Source organism: Colius striatus, chromosome 1 (assembly GCF_028858725.1).
Source record: "Colius striatus isolate bColStr4 chromosome 1, bColStr4.1.hap1, whole genome shotgun sequence".
In the NCBI taxonomy this organism is placed as follows: Eukaryota; Metazoa; Chordata; class Aves; order Coliiformes; family Coliidae; genus Colius; species Colius striatus.
Window position 1 is genome coordinate 121469671 of NC_084759.1, and position 25361 is coordinate 121495031.

Here is a 25361-nt window from a genome sequence, read left to right on the forward strand (position 1 = left end):
AGGACTAAACTTTACAGTGGCTTTCCCTATGTCTTGAGGTGAGATTTGGTCTTTGGATGGTTAGTGCTGGGCCAATAAGCACAGAAAATACAAACTAGCTCCCTGTGTCCCTCTGGCAGCAATGGGCAGGCGCTTTTCTCCCACCCTAGGACACTCGGGGCAGGTTCCCTGCAGATTTCTGTTGTCCTTACTAAGGAGGCGTGATTGGCAGCAATGCTGGGCGCCTGCAGGTGCTGCCTGCCGTGGGGGCAGCCCTGCCGTGGGGGCTCAGCATGGCTGAGAATCAGGCTGGGGAGTCCCGGCGAGGGCAGGGGCAGGGGAAGCAGGGCAGGGGGCAAAGAAGAGCAGCGGTGCTTGCTGACGCTCAAACACAGGCCTTCCAGTGGAGGGACCTGCCGCAGCGGGGGGAGGCCTCTCGGCCCCCACAAGTCAAACTGCACGGAGTCACAGTTAGTCATCATCATCATCATCGTCGTCATCATCATCGTCGTCATCATCATCATCATCATCGTCATCATCATCATCGTCGTCGTCGTCATCATCATCATCTTCGGTATTTATTTTCCCAGAAAGCACATCCTCTATCCAGTCCTCCAGCTCCTCGGCCGTGGGCAGGTCGTCGTCGTCCCTGATCTCCATCCAGACGCTGTCGGCCTGCAGAGATATGTGATGTGGGATTAGCCACCCTCAGAGACACAGGGGAAAGATCAGGGTCACTGCTGTTGTGGGGGTAAAGTTTGGGCCGTGGATCCATGGTAGCGTTACATCTGTCTCTGCCACACTGCCTGTGGGCAGGCTCAGAAGTGTCCCTCTGGCCCTGTGTTGGGATTACTGCTTCTCCCTGAAGGTGCTGTTGCATCTGACTAGTGACAATGGAGTTATATGAGTGTGGTACTGTAGATGCATACCCACTGCCTGTTCTCCTGTACTGCCTACACCTCTTAGCAAGGGTATTGTCCACCTCATGCATTGTCTTCATCTTGTCTGGCCAGTCCTGTAGACTCTAATCTACTTAAAGACAGCATGTATGACCTGATCTAGGTGGACCTCTGCTTTAGCAGAGGAGTTGGACTAGATCATCTCTAGGGTCTCTTCCAAACCTACCATTCTATGATTTTATGATTCTATGCCAACTCCCTCTGCATCTCCCCAATTCACAGCATTTTTCTCCTTCTTTCCAGAGCCCTTCTCGAACCTCTTCCTTTGCACCTATACACCCTGCTGTCAGCACCCCTTCTCCCCAGCCTCTTTTACCATCACCTTTACCTCAGGATATTGCTCTGGACTCCCTACACATGATAGCAGTTTCTCCTCTTGGAAGAGCCTTTCCTCAGATCATCTCAACTGTGCCCCAGCTGAAGAATGATAAAAAGCACTGATTCTCTGGACTACATGTGCCCCCTGCTCTTTGTCTGCAGCTGTCTACATTACTTCCATAAACTGGAGGGCATAGGGGGATTCAGTAAGAAGATGCCATCTAAAATGTGGTAAGAAGATGCTGTCTAAATTGTGGCTGTTACCCAGAGCTAAGAGTTATAGCTTAGATGGGTTCCTTGGGTAAATGCCTGGGTAAGCCCCTTTCCCTTCACCATCTCCCCTCCATAAAATAAGATTGGCTTCCTATTTTGCAGAGGTGCGGTGAGGTTATCTCATTCGGTGTTTGATGTTGCAGAAGCAAGTGTTTTTCATATGTCAGAAGATATCTGCTGGCTTTTGCAAATGCCCCCAACTTCTGCCTCTAATTCTCTTTGATTTATGGCTTGCTAAAAAGCCAGACCAGTTTCTGCTCAAGGAAAGCTATTTCTCCTTTGCAATGTTTTCGCTCCAAACCACCAAAAGAAAGGACCATGGAGAGGCATGCAGCTCTTACTTCATGTAAAGGATCTTGTTCCCAACCTCAGGACTGTTTGTGAAGCAAAAAGTAACGCCTTTAAATAATCACAGAATGGTAGGGGTAGGAAGGGACCTCTAGAGGTCATCTAGTCCAACCTCCCCTTCCTTCTGTAAAACAAATCCATGTAGGTCAGGAGAGGGCTCATTATACCTAGAGAAGATGCTGTGCAAATAAAGCAGCAATATTTTGCAGAGTGTCATGGCCCTGGTCCCGAGTCACTACGATGTGACAGGGCAAGAGGAGACTCTGGGAGCTCTGGTATTTGTATTGGCAGGTTTTTAGAGAAGCGATGGGGTCATAGGGGTTATGTCCACCGAAGCCAACGGCAGTGTTTATTTTTACTCCGTTGTGTAAGCCCCACTTTGTACCTGTGTAACTTGGCTGAATGCAGTGATGTAACACTGAAATAATGAAATGAGCTCAATGTTTGCTTTAGATATCACCCGACAACCTAGAACTTTCTTAAATCTCTCTCTTGAGGAACGGGAAACAGACTTAAGAAGAATGAAATAAAAACTGCAAGTACTATTATCAGCAACCCAAAATGTTTACCATATCAAAGCTAGATAATGCATGAGTTTTTACAGGTCTCTGAGTGAGTGCTGGATAATAAACCATATGTTCCTGCCTAATACTGCTTTCTATATGATTCTCTTGCCACTGACAATCCTACTTCCATGAATTTCTGTTGATAGTTGTTTAATGTAGCTTTGACACGGCTTAAACATTGCCAACTGCAGTAAAGATAATGAATAGGAGGGCTTCAGGGTTGAGACACTGCGGACTCGTAATGAGGGCAAAGGACTAGAAGACCTGGGTTCTATTTTTGTCTGGCCTGTTGATTTCTCTCATGACTGTAGGTGATAGATGCTATCTTGGCCCTCTTCCCTTTTGTCTTTTCCATAACAAGTCTGCTAACAAGCCTTAACCCTCTCTAGGTATCTGTCCCATGGTCTGGTGCATGACGCTCTGTAACAGGCAAAGCACTGCTCGCATCCAGACAGTACCGCATCTACTCCATGGCTCCCAAACGGTCTCATTCCCCTCAATGGGATGGGTGAGATCCAGGGCCTCTGCTTCCTTCATAACACCATTGCTTTGCCTTTCCTACCACACTTCCCATATTATGGTCTTGCAGGATTTGTTATAACAGGAGACATATTCACTTAGTCCCTCTTTTTCTAGAGACGTACAGGAAAGAGGATGTGGTGGCTGGGAGCAAGGTCAGTGGTGAGGCCAGGACCAGCACCCAGCCCTTGACAGTTGTCCCAACTCTTAAGTTTCTCTCTGCTTTCTTCTAATGAAACATCAGGTTCCCATACAGACGAAATTTCAAAACCAAGCACCATATTACAAACACTTCTGCAGCAGACAGATTTCTACTTCCAAAGACACTTACATACCCACACATTTTAAAGAGACTAAAATACCCAGCACTTAGCTATCAAAAAGAAACTAAGGTGACAGATGAGCCAGGCTGGAGCACACTGCATTTTGTGCTCTCTGATTGTCTGGACTGCTATTATCAGAAAGAGGAAAAATGGTTTCTCTCCTTAGTCGTGTCAGGGCCATGATGTAGGTTACATTGCACTCAGAAGCTCTCCTAGGATTTCTGCTGGCCGGGTACCTCTCCTACATGCCTTAAAAGCTCACAGTGTGCAGGCAGCCTGACATCAGTCCCATGGCTCTCTTGCTTGAGAGCAACCATGGCAAAAAGGTAGTTGCTAGAAAGCTGGCCTGATAGCAGAGCTATGGATGCTGTGGGTACCACCACCACTGCAGCCCTGCCAAAGTAGCTCTTCCTCTACAGCATCGACAGTACTGGGAATGGGGTGGACACATTTCTTCCCACCCAAATCCCTTCAGCACTGCCTGCATGGCAATGGCTGAAGAGGAGGGCCTGGATGAACCCCAGTATACTTTCTTTGTGCCAGCAGGAACTCTCCATTACTAGTTTATGTCATATTCCTATTAATGCAGTGTGTTTGCGTTTTTTCAGGCTGTGCATTTTCTCCCTGTCATCTGTTTGGGACCATCTTTCCATCCTACACTCAAGCTGTGCCATTCTGCTTGGGCTGAAAAAAACCACGCTCCTCTCCTCTCCTCTCCTCTCCTCTCCTCTCCTCTCCTCTCCTCTCCTCTCCTCTCCTCTCCTCTCCTCTCCTCTCCTCTCCTCTCCTCTCCTCTCCTCTCCTCTCCTCTCCTCTCCTCTCCTCTCCTCTCCTCTCCTCTCCTCTCCTCTCCTCTCCTCTCCTCTTTCCCTAAGCACAGCTTGCTTTCCCCTCTGAACACCCACTTTTCCTCCACAAACCCACCCAAGTTCAGAGGAGGGCATGGGCAATGGTGTGTGCTGGGAGTCTGGGTGGAAATGTGAAATCTTGAAACCAAAACTGGGCAAAGCCCTGAAGGTCAGACCACAGGAGCTGGTGCTGTCCTCAGCAAGAGGTGGTTTGTGTGTGACTCAGCAGCAGAAATATGCTCAGAGCGAATACCTGGAGCCCAACATCGGACCTGTTATGAACCCCACCGCATGTGGAAATGATTTACACTTTTTCCCCAGGAAAAGAAAAAAGCTCCAAAGCTGGTCTGTCTGCATTAAACAGCAGAAATCCCAGTGATTCCAGAAGACCTCAGATCCCATCCTTTCTAGCACCCTGATCTTGTTCTGAGCACATGCTACTCACATCTGTGACGTTCACCACCCCGATCTGTGGTCTGAACAGGTCAATCTTGAAGGTCTTTTCCCAGTAAGTGATCAGCTGCAGGAGTGAGAAACAAAGCTCAGACAAGGGTGTTTGCAATACCTCATTGCAGTAACATCCACGAATTAAACCAGAGAAGGTAAGTAGCCACTGCCACTCACCAAAGGAAAGTCATCAGGGTCAATCCAGACAATGCTCAGGTCGGGATTATCGGTGTTGTCCCTGGCAACCTGCTTCAGGATTTCCAGGAACTCAAAACCATCTGAAATGATACATGAACAGCTGCAGTTCTCTACTGCAAACACACAGGCAACTTCCCTCATGCCCCCAATACACTCAGGAGTTGTTTATAGTTCTCATTAAAATGCTGTCTCCAGGCTCTTTCTTCTTAAAATAAAGCTTTTAATTTCGCGCATCCTCCCTGGGTACTGAAATTAGTTACACATGAATTAAGCCTTGTAATCTTTCCGTGGAGTAGAACAATGTCACTATTTTCTTGGTGGGGAGGGGGAGGAACTGAGCTCCCAAGAGGCCAAAGCTTTTTGGCATGCCGATGGCACTGAGAAGCACCCATGCCACAGCTTTTTAAGAGCTGATGCCCACAGGTTTCCCACATAACCATCACTCCCCCAGCCCTCGGCATTTTGCTGGAGCAACGCAGCAAGATGGACACAGAGTTTGGGAGCAAATCCTGGTACTGGAATGGAGGAGATGGTATTTTTTTCTTTGTAGACCATCCATTTATATCCAGAATTGGAATCTCAGCTAGTGTGAACACCCAGAAGCATGCTGGTTCTCCATCCTGGTGGGGCTCCACAATGCAACAACGCATATGAAACTACACTTTCTTGAATAATGGAGAGTCACACAAAAGGGACACCTTCCTCCTTACCTGGGTCATCTTCTTCAGCGAAGGCCACGATGTGGATTCCCTCCATGTCGTCCTCCTGGAAACAACAAAACTATTACTGATGGGCCACGGAGGGAGGACAGAATCTGGGTGGTTGCTGGAGATGTGTAGTGGTGAGACCACAAAAGGGGGCTTGACTGGAGCCCCATCAAGTCACCAGAAGTGGAAGCTGAGGTGAAGTTGAATTGTGGAAGTATTAGGCACCAAAGCGGATAGTTTGAGTAGCATAGCTGAAACCTTTCAGTTAAAAATGAGGCGGGCACCATGATGGAAAAGGCAGGGGAGGTTCTGATGGTGTAGGGCAAAACCTTGCCTGCTTAGAAGGTCAAAGGCTCTCTAGCATGGCAATATGGGCTCAACTGCCATGCCTGAGGCCACCTACTCTCATCAATTTGCAGCTGCCAGGGAAACAAATATCTGCCTGCCACCATGCTCAGTCCCAAAAAATGCTCCTTCTGGGTCAGCAAAGAAGGCTTCCTTGCAATATGAGAGCCTCTTTTAGGAGGTGAAAAGTCCCTGCTTTAGATAAAGGTCGCTGTGAGCAGCAAGGGGAATCAAGGGGGAGGCTCATTTCGGAGCTGCAGTGAGTGGAAGACAGAAATGCTGGCCCGGTGGACTGCTTTTCTCCATGAGACACATGTGAGTAATGGATAATGATATTGGCAAAGGCCAATGGATCTGCGGGCCGGTTCATCATCTGCCTGCTATGAATGTCATCTCTGAATTAACCCCCAGATCGCCTTCACCTTCGTCACCCGCTGCCGGTCCTTGTTTCCATTTCAATTGGGTTTAATGCGAGAAAAATTTCCATCTAAATGCTAATTTCTTTTCCCTTCTGAGCTCTGAGGTGACAAAGCCACTATCAAAAACTGAAAGGGAAAAAAAAAAACCCAACCAACCCAAACCTGAAAGATTAAGTGGAAAACATTATCTTTAAAAACAATAGTGGATGCTGGGCCTTTGCTGGTGTCTTCAGGGAATGTGTTTTCACTGTGGCATTCTAGGCAGATTTACTTGGGATTCAGATTGCTTACAGCTGGCAATATCTATACTGTTGCTTTTTCTCCACGTTTGCCATATCTCTATATATGTGTTATATAATTATATAGCTACAATATAGCTCTATTCTGACCTCTAAGGCAGAAAGCAAAACTGTAGTAACTCCAGTGGAGGCATTTAGGATGTTCTGAACTTGCTGTGAGATCAGAATCTAGCCTGTTGTCTCCTGTGAGTACAAGTACTCGTAGCAGAGGCAAGCTCTGTATTCCCAGGCTGCTGGCAAAGCCAGCACCCCACTGCTGACAATTCACACTTTTTCCTGAGGTTATTTTAGAATATGTTCAGTATGAAAGCAAAACCACTGCATGTGAAATTTGCGTCCCACTGAAGCGCCATGAAAACACTTGGAGGCACTTCAGTGGAACTAGGAAGCTATCTTCTATACAGAATCTGTTGTTTCAAGAGAAAATGAAAAGCTATTGTGCCTAAGTGACTCATAACTCCTGGTTCAGTTTTATTACCTCTCGCCTTGTTATATTAAAGACTCCCAAGGTTTTTGGTGCTTTGGAGTCCCGCAGCGTTTTATGTTACACAGTTAAGCGAGAAGGCAACGGCATGCTGTTCATGAATGTGCCAAGATTTTGGGAGGAATGACTGCATCTTCCTTAGCATCTGTAAAGCACCTGCTCAGCTTTGGTATTCAGCATTCAGCTGGCACTTGGAGGACCCTGACTGGCTATTAACATTGCACTCATTCACTTTGTAAGGATAATTTGATATACGTGGTTTTTCTTTGATGTTCACCCCTCCTCTCTTCCCCCTACACCTTGCACTCTAGAAGGGCCCTCTATGTGTGACTGAGACCAAACTGCTGGTTAGTTCTTCACAATCACTGACTTGCAGCTTGCTCACACCGTGAGAAGTGCAATCAATGTATGGCTTGCTCTGTGAAAATCTGTATCATTGACTGAACTGCCTGCCTCCGCTCGCAGTTTGAATTGTACAACTGCTCTGGTATGATTCCCAGGAGTCATCTGTTCGGTACAATCTCTGCAGCTTGCCCAGGGAGCCGGCCGTTGGGATCACGCCACTGCCAGCACTGACACCCATTAGATGAGATGGAGAGTCTTTAGGAAGAATGCTCTCTGTAGCTATATCGCAGGTGCTACAGAAGCTCCATGCCTGCCTGTCGCATTTGGGTAGGTTTCCCTGTTCCCTCTGTGGAGCAAATGGGACTCAGCTTGGCTGTCTGTTGCTGTTGACCAAAGCGTTTGAGCACACTGTTTGAACTCAGGCACTGGGCTTCACAGCCAAGGCTTTCCCTCCTTCCCAGAGGAGGAAAACTGGCTTTGCAAGGAAGGAAAGATAATGTTCTGCCCAGACAGAGGCTGAAGCATTTGAGCCGCAATTTCTTGTTGGAAGCATGCAAGGCTTCCCAGCCCTGAATGCTTACCCACGTCTCAAACATGTCCTCCGGGCGCAGCTTCCGTAAGGTGGCCCTGAAAGACAGACAGAAATGCTCTTTAAGGATGCATCCACCACCATCACACACGATGCTGCTGGCGTCATGGAAAAGGTCACTGTGGTACGTTGGGTTGGTGGCTAGAGTCAGCACTGTCAGCTACCATGCTTTGAATGCAAGCATGAGGGCACAGGTCAGCTTCTGCTTTTGTTTATGGTGATAAAACCCTGCCCTCGCCTCCACTGGAGTCACTGCAGCCACTGCTTGTGTTTGGGAAGATGAGATGCCTCTCTGTGCTGGCATGTGCTGGTGAATTAGTCCCACACATGGCAGATTGTTCTGTCTGTGCAGAGAGCACAAGGTGACCCATTCACTTCTGTCTTGCAGTCCCTAGGACATTCCTAATGGGCTTTGTTCTCCTTTTCTCCTCTTTTACCCTAGCATAATTACACCACAAAAATCCTTCCAAGCTCTGCTGGAGCCAAGAAAACAGACTAACCTCTGGGAAGAGAATTTAGAACCTAAGAACCACTGTTGAGAAAATTGAAACCGTTAAGACTGTGCAAAGCAATTTTTTTCAGAAGTAGTCTGTAAAGGAAAACCAACAATAATATAAAAAGAAACATCCATAGTGTTAAGCCTGTCAGAGAGCCTGTCAGGATGAGAAAAGACTATGTTGTTGAAGGAGCACCAAAGGAATGCAAGGCCATGGCAAAAAAACTGAAGTAATCCTTTGTGCTTCTGCTTGCTGTGGCATTAGGTGTTCAGGGATGCTTCCCCCAGCAGAGTAGGTCTCCCTGGCTGACCAGCCCCGGGAGCTGTTGCAAAGAGAAGTGTCAGTCGATGAGGTCCTGGAACACTCTGGTAAAGGGAGTAGCAGCGTTTTGCCAGAACCAGGTGGCATCAATGAAAATGCTTCAGTTTGCCTTGCTACCAGGGCAATGGAAACAAGGAGCATTTTCTAGAGGTTTCTAAAGGACCTGAAGAGCCACAGATCTGGAAAGGTGATTTCCTTATGAGTACGGTGCTACCAGCAAAAGAAGGGTTAACAGACATTTGAAGGAACATGATGTGATAACACAAGAAACGCGGCCTTTAAGAGGACAGTCATGGCCACAGATGTGCTAAAGTTCCCAGAACAACTCAATGAGTGGGTGAAGGCATGCTGGTCCATGCAGCTAGCTGCCTTCAGAGGACCATTGGATGAGGTCCCTTACTAAAGGCTCTAAGAGCAGTTAGACTCGCAGTTAGGTCAGAGGAGGATTCACGTGGGGGTTAATAACATTGAAAGATGAAAGGTAGAGATGATGGGTGGTTTTCACAATAGAAAAAAGTAAGCAATTAAGATTTGAAGTATATGCTTTGGCATGTTTGTATGCATAACATGATAATTCACAAAATAAAGATAGGAAAGATGAATATGGCAGTGTTTGCTTATCATATCCAATTCTTTAACAACGAATAAAGGCCTGACTATGAGGAGATACAGAGGGATCTCCTGAGACCTGAGTGTCTGCGTGATAGATAGACATGTAGGAAGTAATGCACTTGCAGAAAAACAACTCTGATTATACAGGTGCAACAAGAGTTTCTAAGTTAGTTATAATTCATTATTGCTTCTCAAGGAAGGGCTCCAGGTGCCACAAATTGAGAAAGCATCAGCTGCAAAGGCAAAAAGCAGGTTACAAACAGTTGGGAAATGACTAAGGAGAAAAAGACATAGAATCATAGAATCACAGAATGGTAGGGGTTGGAAGGGACCTTTAGAGACCATCTAGTCCAACCCCCCTGCAGAAGCAGGTCCACGTAGATCAGGACATCATACTATTATGGCAACAGACAGCTAAACTATGCACCCCTACAGTTCTGTGAGGTCATCCCATCACAGAAATGATATGAAATGACTAAAACCAGGACATGGAGATATGGAAGTGGTGAACAGAGCTATGGAATGACCTTTTTTTTTGGTCAAGATTAAATAGAGAATAACTTTTCTACTCTAAGTGGTCCTGCTCTGGCAGGGGGGGTTGGACTAGATGATCTGTCGAGGTCCCTTCCAGCCCTTAAGATTCTGTGATTCTGTGGTTCTGTGATTCTTTATCTTGTAAATAGGTGACTGAAGAAGGCTTTGGCAGGGGGTCTAAAAATCAGGAATAGTTAAAAATAAAAGTGAGACAGGGAATGGCTAGTCATTGTTCCTCTTAAGAGCTGGTAGGTGCACAGCAAAATTATTAGGTAGCAGGTATAAACTGAACAAATAGGATTGCTCTTTTGATGCAATCCATAATTCATCTGCCAAACTCATTACAGTTGAGTGCTTTCAGCATCAAAATAGAAAAGAGGTAAAAAATGACTATAGAAATTGAAGGAATAGCCAATAAGTACAAGATCAGGGATAAAATTTTTGACCCAGCAAGTTTCCTCATTACCGATTGTCAGAAACTGGGGATTAGATCAGGTAAAGGCATATTATGTACTTATGCATACTTGCACCTGGCTTTCAAGGCGCTTTCCCTAGCTGTTCTCTGGGGAGAGCTCTTGGAGAAAGGAAACTTGGTAAGAAGGATTTGATCACACCCACACATACTGATTGCTGCAGAGATGCTCCAGATTTACTCTAGTTACCTCTTTATGCAGGAGGGAGTGAGGTAAGTGTGGTTTAGGTGAGCAAGAGGGAGGACAATTCAGTCCCCATGTCACTACACCACAATTACAGAGAAAGGGTGGTGGTGGTGTGTGTCTAACCCCAGCATTTTACATGAGGAATAAGCACAAACCCAGAGGCTTCTTGCTGCAGGCAGAAGAACTACCATGTAATTTGTATTTGTGCAACTAAATAGGAGGATTATTTGTGAAACAAAAATAAACTAAATTTTACCCTAAAAAGAGTAAAACGTGAGTTGAAACAGAATCACAGAATGGTAAGGCTTGGAAGGGACCTCTAGAGACCTTGGGGTTGCCCTGCTTTGGTCACTGTCCCCAACTGGACACATCTGCTGTGCAACTTTGGACCAGTCGTCCCACCATGCTGAACATTGTCTTCCTGAAAGCTCATCATATCCCAATTGCTGTGCAGGGCTGGAGGAAGAGGTGGTGAAGTCGCCTGGGCCCAGCAGTAAGGAACCCTTTTTGGAAGGAGTGCATGCCAAACAGCCTGGGTATTGTTGAGCACTGGGAGCTTTCCCCAGCACCGTGACAAGGCTCCTTCTTGGGGATGGAGAGGTAGCAGTGGAGCTTTATGCCTCAGTAGAGATACAGTCCATGCCTGCTGGCTGGGATGAAGTGAGAAAGTCTGCTGTATGAGTGGGAGGAGGTGAGTTGTCCTCCACACCTTCCTGCAGAGGAGAAGACCCTGCCAATTTTTCTATAGGGAACCAGCACGTGGCAGCCGCTGAGGCTGCTTTGTTTTTCTCTAAAGGCCTGTTCATTTCCACATCTGACTAATCCCTCTTCCAGCCTTTGGCTTTAAGTCCTTTACTGGTGGCAAGGCAGGGAGAAGCATTTCTGATGTGAGAGAAGGCTATAAAGATGATCAGGGGACTGGAACATCTTTCTTGCAAGGAAAGGCGGGGAGATCTGGGGCTGTTCAGCCTAGAGAAGAGGAGACTGAGGGGGACCTCGTTAACACTTAGAGATATCTAAAAGGTGGATGTCAAGAGGATGGGACGGCACTCTTTTTTTCAGTAATGCCCAGTGATTGGACAAGGGGTAATGGACATAAGCTGGAACACAAAAAGTTTCAATTAAACATAAGGAAAAACTTCTTTCCTGTTCAGGAGATGGAGCCCTGGCACAGGCTGCCCAGGGAGGGTGTGGAGTCTCCTTCTCTGGAGGTTTTCAAACCTGCCTGGACATGTTCCTATGTGACCTGATCTAGGTGGACCTGCTTTAGCAGAAGAGTTGGACTGGATGATCTCTAGAGGTCTCTAGAGGTGATTCTGTGAGAGACTCAGCATTGACTGCTGGGAACATATCACTGTCACCCCAGGGTTAATCCTCTGCCGTGGCAGCACCTTGGCAGGTTTGGGATTTCAGGCATCTGATTTCACAAGACTCCTTTTAAATCCTTTCTGAGACTTGACACTTCCAACATACATGGCCCACATCCTTGTTCCTACCAAGCACTACATGCATCTTGAAATATCTAAGGCTTGGGGGGTTTCCACTGCAGTGTTTTGATGGTGGAGAGCTTGCCTTGTTAGGGTAGCATTTAGATGACTTTTTAATAAGCCCCCTGATGTTGCTGCTTGACAGGAAGAACTTGAGGGAAAAAAAAATGGGAAGAACCAAAGTCAGTAAGTCCAGGAGGTCAACAAAGTGACTTGTGAGTATATGGGAGACAGAAGACCCCTTCATATTTCAGAAAAAAAAAAACCTCCAGAGATTTGTTTCCAAGTCTGGTGACTCGCAGATTCCAGAGATGACATCTTGTCTCTAAACCTTCTCTGTGTGAACACAAACCTCCAGCTCAGCTTGATTTGGGGGCCCCTAACTATATCAAAGGCCCTACTCTTCTTGAACTCTTTTCTGGTCCCTTGAATATCTGCTGGGAAATACAGTTGCAAGAATAGCAGACAGTCTGTGCAACTACCCCGTGCTGTATTTTTTAGGGTGTAAAAATATAGCACCCCACAGGTAGCTGTGCCCTTGTATTGTGTGCTCTTACACAGGATCGGCCATTCCAGTCACTTCCAGATTGCTGGTAGCCCAGTCCCTAAACAACTGCACGTTAAACCTGATCACAAAAAGGCATGGAGCATTCACAGCTCCTGCTGTGTTGATCAAACACTGTAGGTGCTCAGCACCATTGCCACATGAGGCCCAGCACAGCCACAGCAGGAGCCTCTTAGTCCATCATGGTTCCTCAGAGCTTGGGTTTGAGCACAGAGCCTGCCTACAGACATATTTGACATTAGGAGAGGGGATAGACATGTTAGTGAAGCTGTCTGAGGGAAAGAGGAGAATGGACAGTATTTGGATTTGCCTGAGAGGCCTTGGAGAAGAGAATCTTCTGTACATCCCTAAATTAAAAGCATGGGCAAGTAAGGCAAGGTTTCTACTCCCCTCTGCCTGCAAGCATCCCTGTACTTATAGGGAGGACTAAGTAGGGAGGAGGAGGAAGAGGAGGAGGAGGAGGAGCAAGAGGAGGAGCAGGAGGAGGAGCAGGAGCAGAAGGAGGGAAGCTGTATTGTCACAACCCTTGGTGGTAGGCTCTGATTGTGACATAGCTACTTGCACCTCTGGGAGTAGGAAAAGATCAGCCAAAATCTCAAACCTGGATCAGCAAACCACCAAAAGGTGATCATCATCCCATTTTATTTTTCTGAGAGAGATGCCCTTGAGGGGCAAGCCCATGATGACAGGCACCTTACCTGCTTCTCATGGCAGGGAGCGCTCTGTATGTTACGTACCTTCTGTGCTCTGTCACAAATTCAACCAGTTCCTCTTCTGTGTAAGGCTTATCGGGGATGTGAACTGGCTCATCCATAAACGGTTCATAGAAGTCCACCTCGTTCATCTTCAGACCTAGCTTCTTGGCAACCTGTTGCAGTGCAAATGGTCAGAGGTGAGTGAGCCTGATGTGACTCTTTGCCTACCGAGCATCTTTCCTGGTGGCAGAGCTGAGGACAAGGTGCTTGATCTCTCTTTGAGAGTGCACCCTTAGGAGTGGCCAACAAAATATTAATGGATCTTTCATTGGTTAAAACCCCCTCAATTCTCTCTACACTACTGGTCTCAAGCACTGAGGCAGAACAGGGCCAGAGTCAAGGTCCCACAAACCTAGTGGGGTTGGTCTCTAAAACCAAATCAGGACCTGCTTCTGTGCTGCAGAAATGGCCTTTTGTCTTGCAATGATGCCAAATCCAAATGTGAACACCAATACCACAAATTACAGGAACCTTGACAATGAGAAGCTGAAGCCAGATTATGAAAATCTGGGAACATCCTCAGGTTCTGGAAAACTGATGGTGGAGTCTGTGAGCTCTCACAGAGGTCCGTGGATGCTTACCCCTTTGTCAAAGGTGGCAAAGAACTTGATGTAAGGCTGGAAGTGTTCAGCAGCTTCTTCAAATGCCTTGTAATCTGGAAGGAGAAAAGAGGATTGAAGAAAAGATTTCACAGACAGCTGGCCACACTCTGATCAGCACAGAAGGCACCAGGAAGAAACAAATATAAATTGTTGCAAAATACATCAGATGACGTCACTATGTTTCTTCCACCCTTCCAGGGCTTACAAACAAGGACCATTTCATGCAGGGCAAACAGGACATGTGTTGTGCAGCATCACAGTGCTCAGGAAAACTACAGATCCCAGCGTGTCACACATAGCTGGGATTGAAAGCAGCAGCCCTGTGAAGCAGGGCCAGGAGTTAAAACTCCAGCCTGGATGGGAAAAGGGAGTTTGCAGCTGGTCTCTTGCACAAGCAGTAGTTCAGCCTTGGAAATACATGGAGTTGCTCCAGTACTGATGTTTGCTGCCATTCCCTAAGCACTCACTAAGTGTGATTAAGCTCCTGCTGCAGGAAGAGGGGGCAGGAGACTTATAGCTTCACTGTTACCAGTACCAGATCCTCGAGCTGGAGTCAGGAAGGATGCTCTTGGCCTGGAGGGAGCTCTTTACAACAGGTATTTTCTACCTACCTTTCTTCAAAATATTTCTTACTGTACAGCGTCAGGGGCACAGCCCTGCCCGAGCTGTCCTGCAGCCCATTTTGAGTGAGTAAGAAAACTGAAGGGAGAAGAGGATGGGCTGTTGCAGTGCATGGTGATACATCGCTCATTTCAGTAAGGATACCTGTCTTTTTGCTAAAGGCAAGCCTTGCAAGTATGGAGTGCAGGCTGCCAACACTGCCCAGAGAGCACGGGGAGAGCTTGGGATGGGCAGAGACTTGCTGGGGCTTGCCAAGGAGAGCTTTGGGTGACTATTTCTCTAGAGTTGTGAAAGCTGATTGTTTTGAGTAGCCTCTTAGTCTTAGGGTTCAGCAAGGAGAAACAGGTCAGTGCCTCTGACAGGCTGCCCTAAGGTGTCCTGCTTACCGCTGCTGTATGTTCACCAAATCAATATTTAATGCGTCACTCTCTTTCCCTTTGCGTCCCTCCCTCCCTCTTTCTTTGACATTTCAGGCTCACTGGTCATAAGAGGGGAAGCTTTGAACCTTTTAGGTACTCACCCAGTGTAACTGTAACCTCAGCTGATTGTGGTTGAGCAGATTTACTTTACCTCAGGATCCCCTGGATTATCACCCCGTTCTCTTGCCAGCAGATGCCGTGCAGAAGGGTCACCGCTGTTAGTGTAGGAATGGGCTGATCCATAGCAAGAGCAGAAACTTGCCTGCAACCCCACCTCATCCTCCAGTAACTTTGGCACTGCCACAGCCCACCATATACCCCTAACACCCTTAATGCTCATGCAGAAGAACGAATAGGCAGCCTCCAAAGCCCCCAGCCATGCTCCAAGCCCCATGAGGAACATATTGATCTTACGTTCAGAGTCTTCTCCTTTGAAGTAGCCAATGAGTTTGATTTCCTCATCAATTTGGTCAAAGGCCTGAAGCTCCAGCTTGCTGTTTATGATCTCCACAGGGTCTTCTAGCAGCTGCCATGACAAATGCATTAATAACACAACAATTTGCAGCACCAACCTATGCCTGGCAAGATGTGTCAGTCAAACTGTGGCAGCCTAAGTAGGGAGAAAGAGGTCACCCAGTTTCTCTGCTGTTGGAAACACTGCTTAGTGCTGTGTTAATGTGAGGAACAAAGACATGCAGGTCACCTTCAGAGGGAGGCCGTTAGTAGGTTCGCTGCCTAGGTTGAAGCATCAAGAGGAAAACTGAGAGAGGTCTACTTAACCTGAAGGGATGCTGAGGGACTTATTGCGATGTGAGATAAGGGGTAGCAAGTGCAGCTAGCTTTAGGGAGGCTGAGAAGGCAGCAAAGCAGTTGAAAGGGGCTGATATAGGGACTATGAGCTTCTGTGAATGATGGATGTATTTGTTTTCAAGTGTCATTTGCTGGAAGAGGTCACTGCAAAGAACTTGGTTTTGGAAAACATCAAAACCAGCATGCTAGAGGGTGGCCAAACAGTGTTTTGGAGCAGTGGAAAGTCTGGATATGAATTTTCCTGGATAATCCTCCTATACAGAATGAATTAAACCCATGCTTTGACCCCAGAAACGTCACGATGTTGACAAGGAAGTTGGAAGGACCTATCTGCTGCTTTGGCCTGTTGTTTCTTTCTGCTTTCTTAACTAGCACTGCTGGTAGAAAGAATCAGTCTGATTATTTTCCCAGCAATGCTGGTGTAAATCAGTTGTGGTTTCACTAGGAAAAAAAAAAATGGAGGCAGGCCACTGTACAGCCTACAGAGCAGTAGAGAACCTCTGGGTTTGTTTTCCTTTGAGATCAGGCTGTCGAGGCACCACAGATATGTTTGTTTTTATTTCCCTGCTTTTCTGGGTATTTTCCCTCCTGAGTGGAAAACACACAAGCAGAAATACTTGCCCCTTTTGTTCACAGAATGTAATTTTTCAGTGGCACACCACAGAGCAAGGCAAGCAAAGCCTCACAAAGCAGCTTAGACTGCACTCCTTGCCAGTGATGCGCCAGCGTGAGGCCATGCCTCTGCTGTGTCCATGGCATCTGCAGCTCCCTGCTGCCACAGTGGCCTGAGACATGGGACCAAGGTTTCCTATTGCTGCTGGGGCCATGGCAAAGCCCTGCCCTGTCTGTGGCCTTCCTGAGTGGAGGAGATGGCCATTTCTGTCCCTGAAGCCACTTGCATGTGTTTTGGCCACAATACCTGGTGCGTGCAGCCACAGACATTGCCATAGGAGATCTAAGTTCCCAGGGAGCTGTTTTTCCTCCTCAGCCATGCCTCTGCCCACCAGCACTCCTGCACCACAGGTGACAGTTTAGACAACCTGCCACACTGGGAAACAAACCCTGCTGCTCACCTCCCCTCTCTTATCTCCATTGTTGCATGACTGCTCACAAAGGGAGCCTCATTTCTAAGGAAAGCCAAACCTCTGCAAAGTGTTTTCACTACAAAGACCATGGTTTTAGGCTGTTGCCTCTCCTAGGAATAAAATGTAAAGGAAGAGAAGTGCAACACATGGATGAGGTAGTCAGCATCTCTTTTGTGTTTTGTCACACAGGTGAGCACATAGTGAGTATTTCGATAGCACTGAGTCCTAGGGCCTTGATCTTCTCTAACTGACAGCTGTGAAGTTTGGTAAGTTCACCAAAGAGGCAGTAGCACACTGCCTTGTTGTGCAGTTATGTCTAGAAACAGGCAAATAGTTTGCAGCATATATGTTCTTCAATGAACTGAGGTCTTTTTAGTTACTCTATGATAATGCTATTTTTTGGATATGTATTTTTTTTAAATAATTGTTCTTTTTTTGTTTGTTTTAAAGAAAAGATTTTGTGAATGGCAAAGTGTTTGCCACCAGCTTGCTAACTGGGTGACTAGCAGATAGCTTCATCCGATTGTTGCCCGCTTCCCATCAAATACTCTGCAAACAGGAAGGAGAGCAGAATGTCTTTAGGATATAAAGGGTTGGTGGCATATAAAGGTACAAGGTCTTCACTGAGAGGCTTTATCTGTCTCTGAGCTTATCTGTGCTTACATCCAAGAGGAATTCCACCAAGACATCCGTGGCCAGTTCCCCATCGAATTCAATCAACCGCTCCTCCTTAAAGACATAGAGACTTCCCTCTTCAACCAAGCCTGAAAAGAGGAGACAGGAAACATCATGTGGTCAACATATCACTAAAAGCATTTTTACTACAGAGTATCTTGCTCGTTATTCTAGCAATGCCTCTTGGGAAAAGGCAACTGCCAATTCGCTGTGTTGGTCCAGTTAGAAACCACCTGAGCTTTGACCTGACTGATGTTTCATGGCATGAGGGACAGACCTCAGCCAGAGCTTGTGCCGGCTTCTTCCCAAATGTTAAACTTCTCGTTCAGATCACAGTTTGTCCTCAGCTGGAAAAATGCTGTACCAGGAACTCTAACTGTCATCCCAAATTGAATAACCTCTCATTGGACGGAAAATGGATTTTGATGCAGGTTGTGCTCTCTGCCCAGAGCAGGCTGAACTATGTCAACATAAACAGTGACCTGGAAGTGAAAGCAAGCTTCAGACTCTTTGAGATTTAGCTAGCCTTGGCAAAAAGGGTTAGAAACCTGTGGTAGAGATGCTGTAGATGGCATGCTCGCAGATTTGAATGGTATGTCACTGCACTGAGGACTAGGTGGCACAATGTCTCTTCAAAGGCTACAAAATCAGCAGCCCTGAGCTTATGTAATTCATGATGGCAGGTTACCATGGGCCAAGTCTGTTTGTAGCTTGTTCCTTCTTGGAGAGGCAGAAGCTCTCACCTTTAGTTTAAATTCCACCAGCACATGCAGCCTCTAATTTAGGAAAGAAAAACCACAGTCCAGTATGCTTAAACAGTCTCTGGCTTTAAGCTTGGTGGTATATTTGTGTGCCGTTTTATTTACATGCCATATTATTTCCATACTGCTTTGTGGGCTAAAACATGAAGGGACTGCTATCCCTTCAGATATTTCCAGGGATGGGTAGTGCAGCCACCTTTCACCTTTACAGCAAGTTGCCTCTTCTGCTCTGGGGAACAAATCAGGAGGGTTGTTGCCTGGCTGCCAAGCCATTGCAAGGTTATGACTCCCCCATTAGTGGCTGGGGGGGTTCACTCTGTCATGTGACTGGTGACTTTTGGAAGCCTATGTGATTTCCCTGTAGGTTTTGGTTCTATGCCACTGTGCCAGACTGCACAGGAAGATAATGGAGTTACTCCATAACACCTATTTACAGTTTCTGCTCAGCAAGCTGTGAGCTTTGACTCTGTTAACGTGGTGGCAGGAATTGGCTTTCTTTGTCACTTGGTTTGGTTTTGATTTGGCACTTTCAGCCAGGAAGGTTTTGGCTGGAAGAATCTCAGCTCATCTCTCTCATCCTCGCTTCCTTCATGTCCATTTGTCCCTCCACCCTTGATTCTGCCCACATTGGGGTGGGCAAGTGGTCAGTGTGCAACTGTCACCATCACCCTCCTCATCTTGGTGACAAGAATATGTTTGTCCTCTATATGCTGTTGAGCATCACTTCCATACTCTCTCCAGGCATCACTCCTATAGTCTCCCCTAGCTATTCCAGAGATATCAGACATGGGACTCACCTAACTTTTTGGCAAGTTTGGCATCTTTCTTGGAGTCCACCATCCCAAAGCCAATACTCCTGGGCTCCAGGACCTGAGCTGCCAGCTGTGGGAGGAAACAGAGAGCCCAGTGTTAGCAATGTTACCACCACAGGGTAGCATAATTGAAGCTTTGGTAACCCTCTAGTCCCTGGATCCCTGTTTCTTCCTAAATAAATGAATCTAATCCCAGCCACACTCGTGTTTTTTGCCTCATCACAGTCCAACCACTGCCCCTCGTTCCCACCACTTCTGATGAAGTGGCCTCTTGAAGATATCGAGTTCCTGCTTGTTTTGCGAAAATAGATATGTGAGGAAAGGAGAGATGCTCTGCAAGTGCTCCATGGTGGGAGTGGCCCAGGGTAAGACCCTGTGAATTCCAAATAGGCTCCACAGAGATGCAATGACCTTGGGAAATGAGCCCCCTTACTCCTCAGATGACTGACTTAGCCCCACCACAAGCATGCCAGAGACCCTACAAGGAGATAGTGGTGCTCTGAGACCACCAAGCAGCTATAAGAGCCCCTTCTTCCTCCCTCACTCATTCCGATACACAAATGCCTCTGATGCTGATGGTTTTCTTGCTGTCTACCCTCCCAGCCCTGATGGATGGTGGGGGACAAGGGAGGCCCTCAGCCTCTAGAACAGGAATATCCCTATTAGGGCACAGTTGCCTGCACTCTGTGGCAGGAGGCTGAGGGGTGAGCAGAAGAAAAGCTGTGATCAGAGAGATGGTGGGCTGACTTATGAGGAACACCCTCCTCCAGGACCCATTTTGGCACCCTCCCCCAGCCTGAAAGCCAGTTTGAATGTCACCCAGCAGCTCTGTTCCCGTGGCCAAGCAGTCCCTTGGCTCCCATGCTAAAAATAGCCTCTGCCTGCCTCCAGCCATTGTAAGAGCAAGCAGAGATGAAAGGAAAGGGTGGAAAAGCCTCAGAGCAGCCCCCTCACCCCACTGATGGGACATCATGGGGCCCACCAGCTCCCCGTGCTGGCTGCACCTAGCCCTCTCAGGGCTACCAAGGCGATCAGGGCTCAGGTACCTTGCTTGGGTGAAGAAGAATGATGGAGAACATGGTTGTCTTCTCCTTTCCACCAAATATACATCCCCAGGCCTGTCCCTAAGCCCTCGAGAGGGATATATTCAGCAACTGTCTTAGCATCACTGCAACATTGATACCCCTGTGGCTACCTGGCCTGTTGGCTTTAGGGGAAATGTCGCCATGTGAAGCAAAACAGGGGCTCATGTTATGCAGGAAACATGTGGTCTCACTACTCTTTCCTTGCTCTCTGCCAGAGTTTTGAGATAAAGGTGAAGCTGCATATTCAGGCCTTCTGTATACAACGGATACTGCCTGAACAGGGCAGAGCACTGGTCCACGTCTGCTCATCCATCGATAAAGCGTGTGAGTATTGGTTTGACCAGTCTGGCATCCCGTCTTACGGGATCATGAAATCACAGAATGGTAAGGGTTGGAAGAGACCTCTAGAGATCATCTAGTCCGATCTGCTAATGCAGGTTTACGCCTATCAGATCACACAGGAACATGTCCAGATCTCCTGAGTCAGGCCATGGTAGTCCATGGCAGAGCACTTGAGAGAAGCTGGTACCCAATAACGCAGGGAGAGATGGACACCTCATGTGAACTCCCTAGACATCTGTAAGTGGACAATGGTGAGAGAAGTTGTTTCCTATTCCTCGTTATGGGGATTTGCCTTTACTGGACACAGGGATGGAGCCTGTAGGATCAGCAGCTTTCGGGGACGTTGTCAGCGTGTTCCCATTTGTTATCAGTTGTGTAGAACAGCAAGAGGTTCCTCAGAGTCAAGGCTTGAGGCTCTGGCAGCACTGTGACCAGAGGTAAAATATGGAAAGGCCAGGGGAAAGAAGACTGTTCAGACATGTCCGGTCCAGTCTATACTTGACCTATCTACTTACAGCTATGTTAGCCATGTGCCAGAAAAAGTCAAGGCATTTTAAGGCAAATAGTTCTTGTGTCCTTCACACGGGAGATAGTTTGTGTTTCTTGGGGGTGTCTGAAGAAGCTCAGAAATGTGCAGAAAAGCTGCAATATCTGCTACAGACCAGTGGCTGGGCATGAGGGGGGATGTTTGTGAGAGAGGAGGCACTGATCAAGAGTAATGTAGGTCAGCACAGACTGTACAGAAGACAGCTCTTCAGAGGGGTGTGGGTGAAGCCATGTAGCAGGTGAGTCTGACCAGTGCTTAGGTGATGACACATTCTCCTACCTGTATTTGAACTCTCTAAGGCAGCAAAATACAGAGTATGCCAGAGGCACACCAGCTTGGCTAGTTGCCCCCTGCTCATTACAGTATCCAGCATTTATATATCCCCTTACAGTATTTTCTGATTCCATAATGCTTGTGGGATTTGAATGCAGATAATGTTTCCAGTCTTAACAATCCTCTTGGCTCAGGACCTTGGGACAGAGGCGGCTGTAATGTAAGAACACAGTCCCTTCTCCTCCCCCTCCTTCTCCTTCTGCCTTTAAATTCATATCGCCTAAAGTCTTGGCCAGGCAGAGCCCTTTCCTTTGTGTCAGCCTCTATAGTGAATAATTTAGCTTCAACAGCTGCATGGGAAGATGAAGGGGAGAAAATACCCTGGAAGAGCTGGACCTAATTGATCCTGCCATCCCTGAAGGTAGAGCAGTAGCTTTGGGCAGGCAGAGCTGGGTGAGCTTGTGAGCAATGTAAACTCCATAGCTCGTGCACATTTGGTAGCCTTCCTCTCATGGGCACAAAGCTTTTGCAATGCACACTTTCTAGCCACAGGATCACAAGCTATGTGTCCTGTGTAGCCTTGGGAAAAAGGTGTGAGTTTGGGAGAACTTCTCCTTTCTCTCACTCCCCACTTTCTTCTTCTCTCCCACATGAGGGAGTGCATGGCCCTCTGGGATGTGTGATAGGTGCCAGCCCAAAGCAAAACTTGAATACCACCAAGTAAGCAAGCGCCACCTCTACTTGGATGATGTTAAAGGCTACAGGCAACCTGAATAACAAGGATGGAACAAAACAACTGCCTGTCAGAATATCTCAGTTTCACACCTGCTATGCCTATCTGAACCTAGGTGTGATGCTGGGAAGCTCTCAGGAGATTTAAGAAGTCCAATGGAGTAATTCTGAATTCCTAGGTTATAGAGCAGTAGTGGTGTCATCAGCTGCTTGACCACACTCTCATTGCAGCTGCAGACAAAACTGATTGTGCCAAACCTTGCACTTCGTTGCAGTTTTGCTGCTAAATGACGGACAAATTCAGCAGAAGGTTACAAATAGGTATGGGAAGGGTGAGTATCTCAGCATAGTCAGTTTTCATTGTGGAGTCACATTATGTCTTTCTGACCTGGATTTTCTTCCCAATTCTCTAGCACCTGCCTGGAGCTCCCACAGACAGCAGGGTTCATCTTACCCAGGCACACAGGCTGGGAGGCAGGATGCTTGGGATATTTGGGTCTCCATGAGAGTTGTCATGAGTAAACTTCTGTTAAACATAGAGAGCTTTCTGTTTCCCTGCCTGTCAGTGGTAGAAGAATAAAGCTCAAGCAATGCCAGGAAGAGAGATGATAAGGGAACATCCCTCAAGCAATAGACGCTTCTTTGCTGTTTCTCTCCTGCTCTCTTTAAAGCTGATGTTTCTGTTGATGGTCAGAACCTGGTTGATGTAATGACAATGATGTTATATCCCAAAATGTTAGGTTTTGATTTTCAGAAACGGCACATAGAGATGGCAAAAGTCTAGGGTTTTCCCCCAGAAGCTTTGAATCTTTATGCAGGACTCATGCCTTTACCCTATAGTTGGGTTTGCTATCTGAGCTGGTGGGCAGTTTATTGGAGAGCCAAGGAGCATGCTGTGGGCTGTCTCTTGTAACATCCCTTGCTACATCCCACTAGTAATTTTTGGGTTCTTGCACAATTCAGGCTGGTAAATTAGGAGTCCTAAAGGATCGTGGTGATCAAAGAAAAGCGGCAGAAGCCTGCTGAGCAGCTACCACTACAGAAGCCACCCTGCTAGCAGCAGGGACTAGGGGAGAGTACGTTGGTCCCACGTTCCTGCCCCATCCCATCACCTGAGCTGCCAGGAGAAAGGTTGTTTATTGCTGAACCTGCCCTCCCAAGGGGTTGCTGCTCCTCAGACTAAAAGGCAAGTCCCCAAATATGGAACATCCAAAGGTCACTCTAGCGGAGGTGGCTTTCACAGGTAATGCTCCAAGAACTCTGCCCCATGGCTTTAATTGCCACGCAGTTGCTCACCCTGGCCAAACATACGATGTGCTCTTTGGCTGCCTCCCGAAAGGTTTCGCATAGTCAGGGCTGTATTTTTATCTGCGCAGGGCATCCCTAATTTTAGCGAGCTGTAAACCAAAGCGCAGCCTCCCTGGCCGTGAGCTGTCGGGGGCCAATGCCCGTGCCACCAAGCACGGGTGCAGGGGCCACCTGCCACTCCTCCCGGGCCAGTCCCCACTGGCGCTGCATCACAGATGTTGTGCCAACTCAGCTAGGCAGCTTGCACGCCCAGGACAGCCTGTGGCAGGCGTGAGTGCATGTGCTGTCCCGGGCTGTGGGATCTGGGACAGTGCCAAAGGGCCATCCTCCTAAGTTCTCCTTTGACAAAACCAGAGACCAGGGGTTCAACCTGGGGGCTGTCCTTGACAAATGTGAGGCCTTCACTGCCTTGTTGTCTTTCTAGCCTCAGAGAGGCTGCTTCATAATCAAAGGCTGAATGCTGGGGTTGTGGGGTCTCCTTCTCTGGAGGATTTAAAAACCCAAACTGGATGCATTCCTGCATGACTTGATCAACGTGGTTCTGCTTTAGCAGGGGGGTTGGACTAGATGATCTCTAAAGGTTCCTTCCCTACCATTCTGTGATTCTATGCTGCTGTGAAGCCCATGCAGAGCACAAGCTGCCTCTTTTCAGTAGGTGCTGGAGGAGGGAAGCATGCTTGATATTCAGCCACTTCACCTCCACAGATTGTTGCCCACGTCATTCCTACACCTCCAGCTCCCAGGAATAAGACAGATTTCTCAAGTTTCTGACTGAGTAGGTGTGATCCTATGCCTCTGAAACCCGAGAGATTCCAGGACGTTGCAGGCAAAAGCTGGGACCTCCCACTCTCCATCCACAGGAAGGATAAGCAAGAAGGAGGGCCCTGGGGGGACTGGAGGGGTCCTAAAAACAAGAAAGGCCTTTTTACCCAAGAGTTGAGCAGAGAGAAATAAGAACTGAGGAAAGCTTTAAAAATACACACCCCCCTTTGCTCAGGGTTCAAGGTGCCAGCGATCTGCTAGCTGCCTGCAGTCCATCTCCTGCCAGGGCTGGACAAGGTTCCCAGAAAAAAAGATGTATCATGTACAGCAGCTGTCCTGTGCCAAAGCTGGGCCAGAGAGCCACAGGAATGAGCACCATCAGCACTGCTCAGGAGGGAGCAATGCTGGCTGTCCTGGGGCACCAGGGAAGGGAGGAACGACTGCCTGCTCTGCTTCCCCACACCCCCTCCCCAAGAACTGAATTCTTTGCTGTTGCTGCTCGTTCTATTTCCTCGGGCAAGCTTTTTTCTCATGTATGTAGGTAAATCCCAATGTGCAAAGGAGCTAAAAAATAGAGCTTGGACTTTGCTAAGTCACTCTTTTCCTAGGCTGTGGATTCCTCAGACGGGTGTCTGTTATTTAGGGACAGAGGCTGCAAAAGGACATCTTTGGTCATCAAACCCAGCACTGTGTCATTCAATCTCTGTAACAAACTGGTCAATGTACATTTAAAACTTGTTGGGCTGTTCTCCCCTTGATATCTTCCTCCTCTGGTGATTAGGGACTTCCTGGTTTCCAGACTCGGTTTATTCATAGTGCATTTGTCCTCAGGCATTGTGCTTAAATATCTCTTCTCCCTCTTGGGTGTTTAGAGAGAATTATCATTATCTCCTTCCCACTCTTCCCACGAATGAAGCTCAGACATGAAGGAAGGGCAGTCACGGGCTTTCATTAGTTTGGCTTTAGATGAAGGGCACTGGCTGACCAAGCTTTGGAATCGGGTCACAGTGGGCGAGCACAGTGTGGCACATCATACCTGGCCTGCCTGGAAGAGGAACAGCTGCCCCAGCCTGTGGACACAGCCCTGAGAAATCTAAAGGTCTGGAGCAGAGAATGTGAAATGGTAACTGC

General features: G+C 47.5%; 1 protein-coding gene across 1 annotated transcript in view; it reads right to left on the bottom strand.

Moving 5' to 3' along the window:
* Window positions 1-450: 450 nt before the first annotated feature.
* CASQ2 (calsequestrin 2) overlaps window positions 451-25361 on the bottom strand; it is a 31846-nt gene continuing 6935 nt past the window's right edge. The window contains exons 2-11 of the mRNA XM_010210780.2: window positions 19167-19251; window positions 17597-17697; window positions 15453-15564; window positions 13978-14051; window positions 13379-13509; window positions 7959-8004; window positions 5489-5543; window positions 4758-4858; window positions 4579-4653; window positions 451-654 (exon numbers count right to left, since the gene is read on the bottom strand). Of these exons, the coding sequence (XP_010209082.1) occupies window positions 451-654; window positions 4579-4653; window positions 4758-4858; window positions 5489-5543; window positions 7959-8004; window positions 13379-13509; window positions 13978-14051; window positions 15453-15564; window positions 17597-17697; window positions 19167-19251 (984 nt within the window). The remainder of the gene's footprint in view (window positions 655-4578; window positions 4654-4757; window positions 4859-5488; window positions 5544-7958; window positions 8005-13378; window positions 13510-13977; window positions 14052-15452; window positions 15565-17596; window positions 17698-19166; window positions 19252-25361) is intronic.